The following is a 12,563-nucleotide window of genomic DNA, read 5'->3' as shown; positions in this document are numbered from 1 at the left end:
GTAATTGACCCTTCTAATTCTTGATGACACACAAGCCCTACCATGATGAATATAACAACCTTCTCTAAGGAGAACAAGAACTGAGGAAATGGAGGTGAGCATACCAAAAATCAAAAATGTTTTATGTCTTCTGAGCTTCCTGTCATCTCCAAGCTAAGACCATGTAGGTGTTTAAGAGATCTAAAATGGACTTATATTTACTTTGTATCAGAAATATTAAAAGGGGGAGAGGGATGTTCTGCTCAAAATGAAGGCACAATAGGAGATGATGTGTAAAGCATCACTCTGTTATTCCCCTCTACCTACCTTTCATATCAGGTGTAGGATAGTCAGGGTTTGGCAAGGTATCTTCCTGTCTCCTGTGCTCTTCACAATTCACAAACTGAAGTTACAATTCCAGTCCTGGATACTCCATTAAGACTTCTATTTTCCTACATTATGGCACTTTTACATCCTGCAAGGGCTTCTACCAGTGAGTACAGAGGGAGCAGCACTGCAGAATGTCACACGTGGTGCAGAATGGCAGCTAACTGGTGCAGATCTTGAGGAACAGTGCAGGGAGGGAAGGCTGCTCCAAAACAATGTCCTTGTGTGTCCTTACAGGAGTATGAAACCAGTTGTTTAACATGTACATCATAAAGAGCTGCATCAACCAAAAATGCTGCATAAACTAAATGATGTGCATCAGAGATGTGTATCTATTCAGAAAGTTTAGTTATATTGGATAAGATCTGATTCTGTTCTGATCTTTCATGTGAATTTAGCTCAAGGTCAAAAAACACAGCAAAGCTGGTTTAACATTTGAGAAACTGTCAAGAATCCCACTGGTTATTTTCATTTCTGTAATTTCTTTCAGCTCTAATAAGAAAGGTAAAGTTGCCTGCAAAATCTTTGGTCTCCAGAGCATTCTCAAAATACATGCTACTATAAGCAGTCACTAAAAACCTGCACTGATACTCTCTGTATTTTATTTCTTACCCTTGTGAAACTAAATATGCTGATCTCTACATTAAATGTGTTCTTCCTATGATACACAATTTAAAAGATAGTTATGTGGGACATACTGTGACGGGCTGTTATGGTATTTAAGCCAGAAATAATTTTCTAGCTATGGTAATGGTAGAGCCAGAAAAGCAGAAAGCTTTGTCATACACAAAATTCTCATCTGCTGAAATCATACTAACCCATGCAGGAAAAACAGAATTTATCACAGCCATGGTTATTATAAAGTCATATACTGCATTCCCATGAAATATCAGAAAAATAGGCACTGAAAAAGAAGAATGCACATGATAAAGACTACAATTCAAAATCTCAATACCAGCCTCAAGGTAATGAAAGGTGTGGCCATCAATGAATAATACACATTCTGACAGCTACAATTTAGCAGTAAATGCACCTGAATCTTCTTCTATGGCCTATACATATCTCAGAAAAATTAATAAAAAATACACCTAGGAAAGTATTTTCAGATACCCTCAAACAATGATTTATGGGCTGTGTTTATTACAGTTTTGTTTATTTTTAAATGTTGAAATTGAAAACCTTATCATTTTCTTTTTTTTGTAAATCAGTTCATTTCTCATATTTAAGCATGGTGCTAAGACTTACTGCAGACAACCACTCAGCAGACTTGCCCAAAGCAACACATTCAGATTAAAAGGGTCTGACACAGGACAACTTTGGGAGAATCAGAAGCTATTTTCTCAACAAGCTACAAGCATTTAACAAGTGCCAGCTATTAGGGGAAATCCCTGTTACTAGGCCTACATCAAAGCTTCTTTGATAAAGAACAGCTTTCACTTTAAGTAATCCATGTCACAGCAATTTTGTTATTTAATTCTACTACTGCATTACCTAGCACTCAAAACCAGAGCTGAACTCATTTATGCCAAGAGATAGTCTGCTCTGCAGAGGGCTAATTTTCTGCTGGAGCAGATTTTGTGTGCAGTGTGTCTGGTGAAGCCCAGCTTCCTGTGATGCCTGGTTTTCACCTCTGCAAAGGCTTGGGAAGTTCAGCATGAACATCTCCTCCCGCTTTGGACACAGAGAAAGGGCTCCTTCTTCAGTGACACCTTTTTTCATAAAAAATGTCTATTTACCTTCACAGTAATAATATTATTGATAAAGACACAGGAACTATTGTGTCAGATCAGACCTGTACCCAGAAATCTGTACTGTGTCTGGCAGCAAACAAGGACTTGTATTTCAGAAAAATAAGTTCCCCATTTCTAATTCTGTTTCCTGTCTTTGGAAAAAGCAAGTCACATTAATAAAGGTAATGTTAAAACAACCTCCATCTTCCTTCTCAGGCTCACTTGCACAATGGAACTGCTGTTGGGCAGCCTACTGAAGATATAAGTGGTTTGTTAGTGCTTCAATAAAATGCTCACTTAAAAAAAAAAGACAAAAACAAAAACCAAATCCCCCAAAGCACTAAAACACGCAAAACCCCAAACTCAGAGTCTTTTGGTGGTGCAGCCAGATAATTGATGAAACTTCTTAACGAAATACAAGGGCTATAACTTTCCCCCAAGCTTTATGACAAGCTTTGCTGTGCTACTGACAGTCTTTGAAGGGTATGTGGAATGCAGAAGCACCTGGTTCATTGCATTTGTTCAGTATAAAAGACAAGAGGGCAAGTGAGCTAAGAAACACACACAGGTGCACAAAATTTGCTGAGTAAGTAGGTGGTAACAAAGACAAGAGTGGGGAGCAGAAGCTTGGAGGCCATTAAAGGAGCTGCCCAGGAAGACACCTTGAATAGGGTTTGTCTGAGCTTTGTTTCTGGTGAGAACAGGAAAACCTGATTATCCATGAGTACCACAAGATATTTGTGCAAAATTTCTTATGGTGCATCAGCAGGAGTCTGCAAAATTTTCCATGGGATGTTCACGAAACAGGCCAAAGACAGGGAAAGGGAGGATCTAGGAAGACTCATGGGAAAATGAGATGTAAGGGGAGTAAAATGTGAGCTGGCAGCATTCAGTACATTTGTCTTACTGAGCTCTCTGCCTGATCACAGCAACTAGTCCTATCTTTTTATGAAGATGGTTTCTAACTTTTCTTTTGCACCTAAATAGCCTGCCCCAGTGAATTTAATCCCGTGGATGTGTAATCTGCTATCAGATTTGAACTGGACTAGGCAGTGAGCAGGAGACACACACACATGTGTGGGAGGGCCAGGGTCCAGGCACGGGCACTGGATGGACCGAGGGGCCATGGGGATTTGTGACTGAGGGGGTTCTGGTGAGTACAGGGAGTGAGGGTGCGTGAGGATCTCCTGGGCATTTCAGTCCTGCTCAGCTGGACAGGGGGAGCAGCACTTCACTCCCTGAATGTGCATCATGTGTCATTTCTGGCAGAGTTCTGTGTGCTGGCTGTTAGTGCCCTCGGTGTGTGCCACGCTTGTCCAGGACACTTGGGAGCATAAGGATCCTCCTGGGTCCAGAGATTGTACATGGATGGATTTCAGCTGCCAGAAGCAACAAACCCCAGGAACCAGAGAAGTCTGGATTCAACACCTCTCATAAAATCCCTAGACTTACTTTTTTTTTTTTTTTTTAAATCCACTTTACAGATGGCTCATGGGAATAGTACAAGATTTGAACTTGAAAGGAATATGGCAAATTTTAGTTTATGAAAAATACTGTCAAAATATGAAAGAAAATGCTGAAAGAACTGTACTTCTCTGCTATAGTAGTCTTAGAGACCTTATTTTTAATATTTTAAATTTATTAAAAATAATTTTTAAGAAAATTGCATACATATGAAACAATTGTACTGAAAGTAGTTTACCATCCAATTAATGCCATCTTCTGAGGAATAAGAAGGAGAAATCTGTGCTGTGTTTTGCCTGCTAGCCAGCCTTCTGAACATATTCCACATATACCAGCTACATTACAACTTGTCTGTGATACTATTTACCAGGAGAACAGTATCTCATCACAATGGTATTTAACGCCCTACTCTGGATTATATCTTAATTTGCACTTCATTCAAAAACTAGTTCAAGCTCTTATTTCCTTTTTTTTTTTTAATTTTTATCTCCATTCTGTAATAGCTGTAATAGCAGCTGTTATCACTGGAGTTTCTTCATTCTAAGGTAAGGTGTGGAAAGCGTTCTTATCATGGAATAAGTGCCTGTCTTTGGGCAGTTACTTAGTTGTCATCACACACACAGAGAACACAAAAACAAACAAGCAAAAATCTACTTGAAGAAAAAATAATTTCTCCAGTAAGGTTTTACTTCGGAGTCTTGCTGAGTGTTTTTGTCTAACATCTTAAATAATTAAACTGTGCAGTTAGATAGGAGAACTGAATCATCATGGCATTATGGAAACACATCAGCTACAGGACTGAAGTTTGATGAAGACTTTTATATATAGGACTATGTCTAATAATGAATTCAGTGTGTCACTTAGCTGATTATAAGGCATATATCCATGTATGTCCATGATACTCAGGAGCATGCACAACTGTCCCCTGAAGACAGCTGGAAAGAAGAATTTAATGGCAGAAAAATACTGTCAACATCACAATTGGATCCATGGAAAATATTCTCAATCACCTGTTCTTTGCACTTTTCATCCTAAGTGCTTTAAAATACTTTTCCATGTAAGCATTTGAATTTCTAGAATAGTAATCAAATCCTTTATTTTTCATTTTTCTCTTGACACTAACTTACTTGGAAGCACTTATTTTCCATGTCTATTTGCTAGCAAAAAGGCCAATATGACATCTGAGTATTTGCTTAAATGATCTTAGAGCAGCTTGACTGATTACAACAAACTAGCAGGTGCTTGCTATGGTTTTGCTTGCAGTACAGTTGTCCCAGGCAGAAAGGTGTCTCCTGTGGAACCTGCATAGCAAGACAGATGTCTCCAATTTTCATTTTGATAGGGTTAAGGTATCACATTCTCTTGCCTGCCTAAAACAGGGGCATTAAGTTTGGTTTCTTAATGCCAGATGTCTGGTGTGTTCATGTTTTGTCTTGGACAGGGAGGAGTTTGTGCACTTTTTCAATGACAGCTGTGTCCCCAGATTGCAGTGTAATTAAATTGTCTTGGAAAAAAATTAAAATGTAGAATATGTACTTTTCAACTTCGGTTTTGTGCACATTGAAGATTGATGTAACCAATATAGGCACAAATATAAATGGGCACTGACTAAGCCTTCCTAAGTATTCCTAAGCCTTCCAGGTAACATTCCTAAGCCTTCAGGATGAGAGCCGTGTTAAGCCGTGCCAGGAGAGGTTTAGATTGGCCATTAGGTGAACTTTCATAACACAAAGGGCGACTAGACACTGGAATGGCCTGCCCAGGGAGGAGTGGAATCACTGTCTCTGGAGATGCTTGAGACTGAACATGGCTCAGTGCCGTGGCCTGGTTGGCAAAGTGATGCTGGATCCTGAGTTGGACTCGATGACCTCAGAGGGCTTTTCCAACCAAATGGATTCTGTGATTCTGTGTGCTGAGGTGTGATTAAACTACAGTCTCTGCGACAGCAACTATAATTTTATCAGTACAGTGAACTGCAAAAAAAAGAAAACTCGGCATTTCTTATCTCAGCAAACGGCAGGAGCGAGCACAGCACCCCAAAACAAGGGGCAGCGAACCATCCCTGAGGTTACCCCTGTGCAGGGCGGGACGGGCAGGCGGGACCCTCCGGGGACGGGGAGCTGCCCAGGCCGGTCCTGGCTCTCGGGGCAAGATCTCGGCACGGCCCGGCCGGTCCTGGCTCTCGGGGGGAAGTTTTCGGCACGGCCCGGCCGGTCCCGGCTCCCCGGGTGCTGCCCCGGCGCTGCTCCGGCCGGTCCCGGCTCTCCGGGGAGGCCCCGCCCGGGCCTGGCGCAGCTTCCGGGGCAGCCGCGGCCGTTCCGGGAGGCGGCGCGGGCGCCATGGGGGTGACGAGACAAAAGCACGCGAAGAAGATCATGGGCTTCTACAAGCACAACTTCCAGTTCCGCGAGCCCTTCCAGGTGCTGCTGGATGGCACCTTCTGCCAGGCCGCGCTTCGCAACAAGATCCAGATCCGGGAGCAGCTGCCCGGGTACCTGGGCGGCGCCACGCAGCTCTGCACCACGCGGTACGGCGGGGAGCGAAGGCGCCCGGGGCGGAGGGCTGGGGGCTGGGGGTGACCTGCAGGAGGCTGGGAGCATCCTCGGGCCCAGCTGCCGACCCGCAAGCGGCACGGACTGCGGGGCCAGCGCTGACCCCGCTGTGTGAGGGAGGGCCCGGTGGGTCTCTTCCCACCCGCAGCGTCTGCTTGGCGGGGTGGTAGCAGCAGGGGCAAGCGGAGATGTGGGCCGGGAGGGAGCTCCTGCCTGGCCGGAGCTGCAGCCTGCCGGTGCTGGGTTGTTTCCGAAGCTGCTGTTCGCAAGGGAGGACAAGGATGAGTTAGACAAAGATATGGTCATGCAAAACATGCACACTACATACTGAAGTTGCCTCCAAGTTGCCTTTGTTATTACTCCATTAGGTATATTGTATAGATTAAAATACAAAAATGCAGTTACATTGTATATCTGCAATAACAGAATAGCCAACTGCTCACTGTGGAGGCATGTAGTGAAAGTACCAGGAAGAGGTGTATCCTAGGCTCAAAAAACACACTGAACCTTCTTGCACAGTGTATGGAACTGGCCTGCACTTCTAAACAGTATAGAGTCATGTCCTTATCTGTGAAAGGTTTGGGAATTGCAGTGATCCAAACTATTCCTGTCATGTTGAAACATCACTTCTTGCTTCTTTGTCAGCAGTATCTGTTCATCATTTGACCAACAGCTTCCACTGAGACCAGGTGAATGGACATGTTTTCTCTGCTGTCACAATACTGAGCTGCTGAGACAGCACCTCAATGTTATGAAAAGAGCCTTGCAGGGGCAATGAGCTGGCTTGCTGTGACCCCAGGTGGGGTCTCACTAAGAGCAGGGGGGGAGAATCCCCTGCCTCACCTTGCTGCCTGCACTGCTTTTCAGTTGGCTTTCACACTGCCAGCTCATGTTGAGCTTCTTGTCCACCAGCACACCTCCCAGGTCACTCTTGTCAGGGCTGCTCTCAGTCCATTCTCTTCCATCTCAATCCATTTGTGCTTGGGTTGCACTGACCCATATACAGGACCTTGCACTTGGCATTGTTGAAGTTCACAAGGATTACCTCCATCTGAAGCTTCTCCAGGCCCCTCTGGATGGCATTCCTTCCCTCCAGAGTGTCAACAGCACCACACATTTTTGTGTCTTTGGCAAACTTGCTGAGGGTGCACTGGATCCCACTGTCCATGTCACTGACAAAGATGCCAAATGTCCCAATACCAACCCCTGAGGAACAACACTTGTAACTAGTCTCCACTTGGACATCGAGCTGTTTACTGCAACTCTTCAATGCAAGCCTCCAGTCAATCCATACCCATCCAGTGATACATCTGTCAAATCCATGCCTCCAGTGTCAAAACAAGGATGTTGTGTGGAACAGTGTGCAAAGCTTTGCATAAGTCCAGTTGGGTGACATCTGTTGCCCTTCTCTATCCATCAGCACTGTAACTCTGACACAGAAGGCCACCAGATTTTTCATGATTTCCCCTTAGTGAAGCCATGTTGGCTGTCACCAGTCAACTCCTTGTTTTCCTCATGTCTTACATATTTTCCAGGAGGATCTGCTCCATAATCTTGCCAGGCACAGAGGTGAGACTGACTGGCCTGTTGTTCCCCAGATCTTTTATTTCCATTTTAAAAAATAAATTACATTTTCAAGTTTTATAATAAGTTAATTTAAAATAAATTCAATTTAAAAAATAATTTTGTTAGGTAGTGGTTCATACGCTCGGTGGTATTCAAGTATAAATTTGAGGACTCAGCATTGTCACTGATGTGAATTATTTTTAAATCATTGAATATATCTTAATTTTATTACTGGTTAATCATGTTTACAGCCAAGGAAACCTTGCTGATGTCTTCAGATGGGCTATTGCTTTCGGAGTTCTGGGTGCCATTACAAATCACAGCACCTGAACAACTGGGCATTGCTTATTCCTAAGTAACTCACATCAGCCTTTTGCTGTTGTAAAAAATATGAGGGTTTTTTTTGCTTAAAAATTATTGTCTCTTTTGGTTTTCAGATGTGTCATAAAAGAACTTGAATCACTGGGGAAAGCACTGTATGGAGCAAAATTAATTGCCCAGAGATTTCAAGTTCGAAGCTGTTCTCACCATAAGAATCCTGTGAGTGGTTCAGCCTGTTTACTTTCCATGATTGAAGATGGCAACCCTCATCACTTCTTTATTGCCACACAGGTAAAAGCTCATGGGAAATGTAGCTCCATTTCTTTTGAAGTGATGTTTTGATAGCTAAGGATAAAGAAGCCTACAGTAACTTTGATTATGAGGTTTTTAAATAGTTGGTGGGGATTAATCATGTAAAGCCTTACTCGCTCTTTAATGTATTTCCTAATTACAAAGCAGGGAATCTTTTCTCCTACTTGAACAACTAGATTGGGTTTTTTTTACTTTGTAATGATATTGCTTACTTTAGGTGAAAGAGTATGAAAACATAGTGACTACCTATTGACATGTAAAAAACAACTCATGAATGTTAATTTGCATATTGCTTGTGTGTGCATCCTCTTCCCTGAACTGCTTTGCACAGTAGTCTGAAAAATGACATTAAATGTTAACATCCATATAACTTCAATTTTAAGACATTTTGAACTAACTAAAGAAAAAATAACTATAGAAATAAAAAAGCCTTTTTTTCTTGGGTTTGTTATTGGCACTGCATGTTTAATTGATATACAATATATATAAAAGAGTTTATAGTAGAATTCTTTATAGTTATGTAGGTTACAGGAGTTAAAAAATTACTTATTACCAAAAAAAATGTTACTTCTTGTGGTGTGGTGGTCTGCATACAAGAGAATTGGGACTTTTTCCTCAGAAAATGTATGTATGCATATACATGCAGGAAAAGGGAAAATGTTGGTAAATTTTGCATCAGGAGTACAGCTAATCAGGAGAGAAAATGAAATTTAGTTGCTGTGAAAGGCACTGCCATGTATATCTGCTAGATTAAGTTTCTTATCTTTTTCATAATGTAATTTATCTTCATAGTTTTGTATTAAAAGCAGGTGCATTTGAATTGCAAATACCATTCCATCTGAAAATATTGACTAAAGTGTTTAATCTTGCAGGACCAGGAGTTATCAAAGAAAGTGAAAAGGAAGCCTGGCATTCCTCTCCTCTTTATTATTCAGAACACTATGGTGCTAGACAAACCTTCTCCTAAATCTTTGGCATTTGTTCAAAAGTTGCAGACAAATCAGCTTGTTCCAGAGTACCAAAAACAAAGTATTGTGGAGCTTAAAGAAAAAGAAGGACTAGTAAAGCAAGAAGGTGAAAAGAGAAGGAAACGCAAAAGGGCAGGAGGCCCCAATCCTCTCAGCTGTTTGAAGAAGAAAAAGAAGAAAACACAGGAGGGTCAGGAGCCTTCTGCTGAAAAGAAGAAAAGAAGAAAAAGAAAACGAAATAGAGTTAAAGCAGAAGCCATGCAGTCAGTGCAGAAGAATGAAGGAGAATAAACCCATCTTTGCAGACAATATAGAACTCGAACATTTTTTGAACTTTGGAAAAAAAAAGATAGATTAATATGCATTCATATGAAATTGGGTTGTTAATATTAAAATTTATTTTTATGAGGTGGTACTGCTTATTACTGTATCTCGGTATTTGCAGGTTATTGTCCTAATAATTTATTCTGTTATTTAGTATTGGGTTTGTGACAAAATATTTAAGAACCCTCATATTTCATTATTCTCTCCAGCATCATGGTTTGTGTTAAAATTCACATGCTATGTAGAAGTTCTTTAGAAATGCTTCTTGGCCTTGATATGGATTTCAGTGGGATATTAGATTTCTTTCTAAATCGAGGTTGCTGATCTTCATAAAACTAGTTCTTACAGCTGGCCTGTTAGAGATTATGAAACTGACCTAGTATAACACAATAGCTTATTTATCTCTGTTTGAATACAAAAGTTAACTCTTGCAAACAGACCTCATGCTCTCAAAAGCCCTGTCCAGCCTAAATTTCTCTGTAAGCACCATGTGAATCAATACTTCTCTTGATGTTGATCTTTATTTATTAAGAAAATCATGGAGGGTGTGCAATTGTGTTGTTATTCCTGACATTATAAGAGCATCTCCAGTCTTACCTATTTCACCTGTAGTTTATTATTTTTTTTTAATAGAAAAAATGCAACTTAAAATTGCTGAATCAAAGCACTAGTAGTGCCTAATGCCATCACAGTGTAGCAGAGCTGTGCAAGACTCCTGGAATACAAACAGCTGAGGGGGGTGACGGGACTCGGGCCCTGATGACTGTTCTGTAAGGTTAGGAACAGATCAGAACTGGGTTGGAGGAGAGTTGTGGTTTAACCCCAGCTGGTAACTGAGCCCCATGCAGCCACGCACTCAGCTTCCCCTGTGTTGTTGGGATGGAGAGAATTAACCCCAGCTGGTAACTCAGCCCCATGCAGCCATGCACTCAGCTTCCCCTGCGTTGGGATGGAGAGAATCGGAAGGGTGAAGTGAGAGAACTTGTGGGTTAAGATAAGGACAGTTCAATAAGGAAAGTAAAAAGCATGCAAGACACAAGCAAAGCAAAACACAAGCAATGCAGAAAAAGGAATTCATTCACAGCTTCCCATGGGCAGGCAGGTGTTCAGCCACTCCCAGGAAAGCAGAGCTCCATCAGGTGTAATGGTGACATGGGAGGACAAACACCACTCCAAATGTCCTCCAACCTTCCTTCCCAGCTTTATATGCTGAGCTTGATGCCATATGCTATGGAATATCTTGGGTCAGTTGGAAAGATCTGCCCTGCCTGTGTCCCCTCCCAACTTCTTGTGTGCCCCCTGCCTATTTGCTGGTATGGGGAGAAGCAGAAAATGGCTTCACCCTGTGTAAGCACTGCTCAGCAATAACCAAAACATCTCGACACATAAGCACAAATCCAAAAACACAGCTACCGTGAAGAAAAGTAACTACCCCAGCCCAAAGCCACACAAGGAGAGAGCTTCTAAAATGGTTTCAAGTACCTGATTTTCATTAATAGCTATTGCTTCCTGTGCCTCCTTAAATGTTTGGTGGCATTAGAGTCTGAAGTGAGTGACTGAAATGACAATAGAGATGTGCGGCGTAGCACATGCTGTGGCATCAGTGTGCTCTCACAGTGTTCCTGTCATCTGTGGCCAGATTTTTAACTTTTATCAATGCATTTCTTCTTAACTGAGATGTTCTTAAAAGGAAATCTTTCTGCTTCTTGACCTACATGGGTTTAAGGTGTGTGTTCTAGACAATTCCTTAGCCTGTTTATCATGCATTTGCAAAGTAGTTTTGTGCACTGTCTGCACAGGTCCTTGAATGTCTGGAGCACATAGCTATCGTCTATGACGCTTTCTGTTGGCTTTTCAAATCATATAGACAGTTGTGTCACAGAGTTTGAGAACTGAGAATCTGCCCAGCACAGGAGGTGCATGGTGTGTGTGCTCTGTGCTCATAGCACAGGACTGCTGCACCCCGGCCCAGGCCTTCCTTGCAACACAGCTGCTAGGAGCAGGCTGTGCCTGCACTGTTCTGTTCGAGACTATAAGCATCTTTGGAACAGACTGTGAGAGACAGAAGCATGGCAGAAGGGTGCTATAGTCAAGATGAAAGCTTCAACTGAAATTTAAAACAGTCACGCTCATTGTGGTGGTGTTCTCACACTGATTGCTGAGGTGAGTCCTGAGGAGAAATTTAGTAACTCCTAGAAATACTTTATTAATGTCATTTTGCTTCCCATTCCTCCATAAATATTGCTTATATTTCTTCCTGCTCCTGAAACCCACCCACAGATATCACTGCTGTAAGTAAGACTTGGAGCAGAGTTGGTTCGCCATCAAAATCTCTGAGTCAAAATTCTGAGTCAAAAGTATATTAAAACCCAGTCACTTTACTAAAAATATTGGTTTTTTGAAATAGAACAGAAAACACCCTAATTATTTACAAAAGTCCCTTTCAGTGTGTCATTGAAACACAAAGGTTAAATTCACCTTTTTTTAAAGACTGTGAATAGACACAAACATAGTTTCTGTTAAAAAAAGATAATATTTTAACAGTCCTTTAATGATTCCCACCTTAAGGAATTTAAAAACAGCATTTTTCTATGTTTCCTTAGCATTTGAACACAAACTGGCTCATGGTGCTGCCATTGGGAAGAACTGGAATACAAAGGGAGTGAGCTCTTAAGAGAAAAACTGTAAAATTTATCTGCCGCATATGTACAACTCTGCTCCTGCGTGGTAAGTACTTTGTCTGTGAGCTTTGGGAGAGAGCTCCCACCCAGGCAACAAGCACAGGCAATCAATGGTTTGGAATTTGAAAGAGAAGCCCGCCAGTTTCCAAGTGAAGCAAGTCCAGCTGGCTGGCTGTGTTGATGCTGTTCGGGCAGTAACCCCGGGAGCAGCACTCTCACGGAGCCAGGGCGCGGGGCGGGCCCTGCCCGGCTGGGCTCTCGCAGCTCCCACCGCTGCGG

At 42.1% G+C, this 12,563-nt stretch overlaps 1 protein-coding gene across 1 annotated transcript; it reads left to right on the top strand.

The window, feature by feature from the left end:
• The first annotated feature begins 5,875 nt into the window (after window positions 1-5,875).
• UTP23 (UTP23 small subunit processome component) lies at window positions 5,876-10,203 on the top strand. Its single transcript, XM_059475380.1, has 3 exons — window positions 5,876-6,087; window positions 8,116-8,290; window positions 9,184-10,203. Exons 1-3 carry the CDS (start codon window positions 5,900-5,902, stop codon window positions 9,568-9,570), a joined length of 750 nt encoding a protein of 249 aa, XP_059331363.1. The 5' UTR covers window positions 5,876-5,899; the 3' UTR covers window positions 9,571-10,203.
• The last annotated feature ends 2,360 nt before the right edge of the window (window positions 10,204-12,563 follow it).

Source organism: Ammospiza nelsoni, chromosome 1 (genome assembly GCF_027579445.1).
Source record: "Ammospiza nelsoni isolate bAmmNel1 chromosome 1, bAmmNel1.pri, whole genome shotgun sequence".
Taxonomy (NCBI): domain Eukaryota; kingdom Metazoa; phylum Chordata; class Aves; order Passeriformes; family Passerellidae; genus Ammospiza; species Ammospiza nelsoni.
The sequence above is the reverse complement of the archived record's forward strand: the minus strand, read 5'-3'. Positions and strand labels throughout refer to the sequence as shown.

What these genes read in the sequence shown, in the direction of transcription:
- UTP23 (XM_059475380.1), top strand. Translation starts at nt 5,900, where the DNA reads ATGGGGGTGACGAGACAAAAGCACGCGAAGAAGATCATGGGCTTCTAC. An exon ending in ACGCAGCTCTGCACCACGCG is followed by an intron (nt 6,088 to 8,115) that starts GTACGGCGGGGA and finishes TTTGGTTTTCAG; the next exon opens with ATGTGTCATAAAAGAACTTG. An exon ending in ACTTCTTTATTGCCACACAG is followed by an intron (nt 8,291 to 9,183) that starts GTAAAAGCTCAT and finishes TTAATCTTGCAG; the next exon opens with GACCAGGAGTTATCAAAGAA.